Below are 2,500 nucleotides of genomic sequence, written 5' to 3'. Positions count from 1 at the left end.
GGAACACCACGGACTCCACGAGCCTTTCACCTTCTGATTGTTCACCAGCATTTCATATACAGTAAGAGCTTCAAACATACAGCTCACACTCTACCTCCGTCTCTTTTGTGAGATGTCATTAGAGAGGGAGACCTCCAGGGGTTGGTGTTTATGTCCTCGTCTTTGGGTGTATCCACATGGCTGAGTTTACTTCCTGGTATGTCCAGTGGCCGGTGTTTAAGTCTATGGCTGAATCCCGATCTCATCCCTAAGGTCAAGGCCCTGAACTCTCAAAGACTTAACTGACGCGTTGATAAGTGATCGAGTTTGCGAGGGTGTAAGGGTTCAAAATGCTAATAACAGGAAGGGGACAGCACTTGTGACCTATCATTAAATGTACAACACCAAAATGTGTTTCTGTTTCCGTTTTATGACAGTTGCTTACTGGTATTTTTTCAAGCTTCCAGAATCCAGCCTCCCTCTGGGTAACCCTGTGTTTTGCGTAACAATGAATTGCTGGTAATTGACTTAGAGAAAAGGAGCAGAAAGGGTGTGAGTGAGCCCTCATGCACTCCTCAATTTCGCAGTGGAACAACCTTAAGCCCTCACGGAGTTCACAGGAACACGCATCAAAGTCTGTGAGTGCATGAGGGGAAAGATTGGGATTCAGCCTTTTTTCTGTGATTATATCCACAAGGATGAGATCACTTCCTCGAATGAGTTCCAGGGGTCAAGGTTCACTTCCTGTTTACATCCTCTTCCTGGTCTAGACCTGCTGCTACACTGGTCCTGGGTTGGACAGGTAAGCCACTAAGGCAACCAGCACGCCCACATACAGCCCTGTTCCCATGGTGATGGAGAGCGCCGCCAGGAAGAGCACCCGTCTGGAAGAAGCGGTCGCCATGGAGAACTCGCCCTTGGATACGGCTAAACTGGTCTGGAACACAGCAAGACAGAAGGTCACAGGAATAAACTATATCAGCTTATTCATCTAAAACTATTTTGTTTTGCCGGAATAGCCTAAGGCAAAGAACTATGCAGTGACAGGCAAAATGTAGAGAGTGAAGCTACAAGTTACTCTATAAGCTACTTTTAGACGAGAAATCCAGCAATTTGTCATATAGATCTCCGTTTCTTGAGGTCATGAGTACTGTTGGTACGAACAGAAAAAACAAACCAAAACAATTGGTTAAGTTACAGTGCTACACTCTGGGGGCATATTCATGAGCCGCCACGTTATGCCCCCAGAGTGTAGCACTGTAGCTGCCTGGCTACTTTACCAAGAGAGAGCTTTGGCAATACTGTGCCTTAACGGTCATGCTAATAAAGCCCCATTGAATTGAATTGAATTGAATTGAGAGAGTGTATGCTTGTTTGTGTGTGTGTGTGTGTGTGTGTGTGTGTGTGTGTGTGCTTTGTTAAAGTGGTGAGGAGCACACATGTGCTTAGAGGATGAGGCACACCTGCCTACACCCCCACCAGCGGTTCTATTTATAGACACTTCTCAAGCTAGACCTCACCAGAGCTGTGGGACATGTAGAAAATCACCTACATAATCCCTCACACACACACACACACACACACACAGCATGCTGTCATTCACACTGCCCTCTCACTAAATGTCATTCCTCTATGCACTTCATACAGAGAGAGTGTCTGATTAGAGTGGCTCTGCCCCCACTCTGACCTTGATGTGTCCTTGTGATCTGAACACCTGACGTTGACATTCTGCCAGAGCCCATGCATCCCATAAATATGGATTTCAGTGATGCAGCTTTTTTTGCCCCACCAGCTAGCAGGAGGTCAGTGAGATTTTCCTATCATATCAACCCAAAACATCCACACTCATGCAAACAGCTTGAGACCCTCAATCCGTAAACCGGCAGTTTCCACCTGTGACTTCCAACAGACTGCTGCAGGGCTTCATAAAACAGTGTTAGAGCACCACACCACAAACAAATGGGCATGCGGGGCTTGATACTTATACTGTTATATGACTTATACTATACTATACTATACTATACTTAAACTTACAGTATACTATACTATGCTATTCACTGGCTGTGGGAAACAGGGAAACCATGAACTGAAAAGTCTGTTTAGATCTGTTTAGAAATGTCTGTTTTGATGTTCGGTGTGTGGAAATGATCGGCTAGTGTGATTTGGTATCAGTAAAGTAAACAGAAAAGTGTGATGTTTTATGGAGTGGGGTTTTGAGGAGTGAAGAAAAGATAAACAGTCAGGATGGGAGAGAGAGCTGTGTGTGTGCCTGTGTATGCATGAGTCCCTAGCCTCTGAGGGGCTTTGTGAGTGTGTGTGTCTACCCTCTGTAAAGGTGTGTGTGTCTTGAGGGGTTATGCATATGGATGTGTGTGTGTGTGTGTGTGTGTGTGTGTGTCTACCCTCTGAGATTGTGTGTGTGTTTTAAGGATTTGTCTGCGCATGTGTGTGTGTCCCTACCCGCTGAGAGAAGTAGAAGGCAGCGATGCCCATGGGCCAGAAGCAGCACAGCATGGAGAAG

The 2,500-nt window shown here is 45.9% G+C and overlaps 1 protein-coding gene across 1 annotated transcript in view; it reads right to left on the bottom strand.

Moving 5' to 3' along the window:
- Window positions 1-757: 757 nt before the first annotated feature.
- Window positions 758-2,500, bottom strand: part of LOC134067105 (synapse differentiation-inducing gene protein 1-like) — a 7,934-nt gene continuing 6,191 nt past the window's right edge. Inside the window, exons 2-3 of the mRNA XM_062522182.1 lie at window positions 2,440-2,500; window positions 758-916 (exon numbers count right to left, since the gene is read on the bottom strand). The exon at window positions 2,440-2,500 is cut by the window's right edge and continues 74 nt beyond it. Coding sequence (XP_062378166.1) covers window positions 758-916; window positions 2,440-2,500 — 220 coding nt within the window. The remainder of the gene's footprint in view (window positions 917-2,439) is intronic.

Source organism: Sardina pilchardus, chromosome 20 (genome assembly GCF_963854185.1).
Source record: "Sardina pilchardus chromosome 20, fSarPil1.1, whole genome shotgun sequence".
NCBI classification, from domain to species: Eukaryota; Metazoa; Chordata; class Actinopteri; order Clupeiformes; family Clupeidae; genus Sardina; species Sardina pilchardus.
The sequence above is the reverse complement of the archived record's forward strand: the minus strand, read 5'-3'. Positions and strand labels throughout refer to the sequence as shown.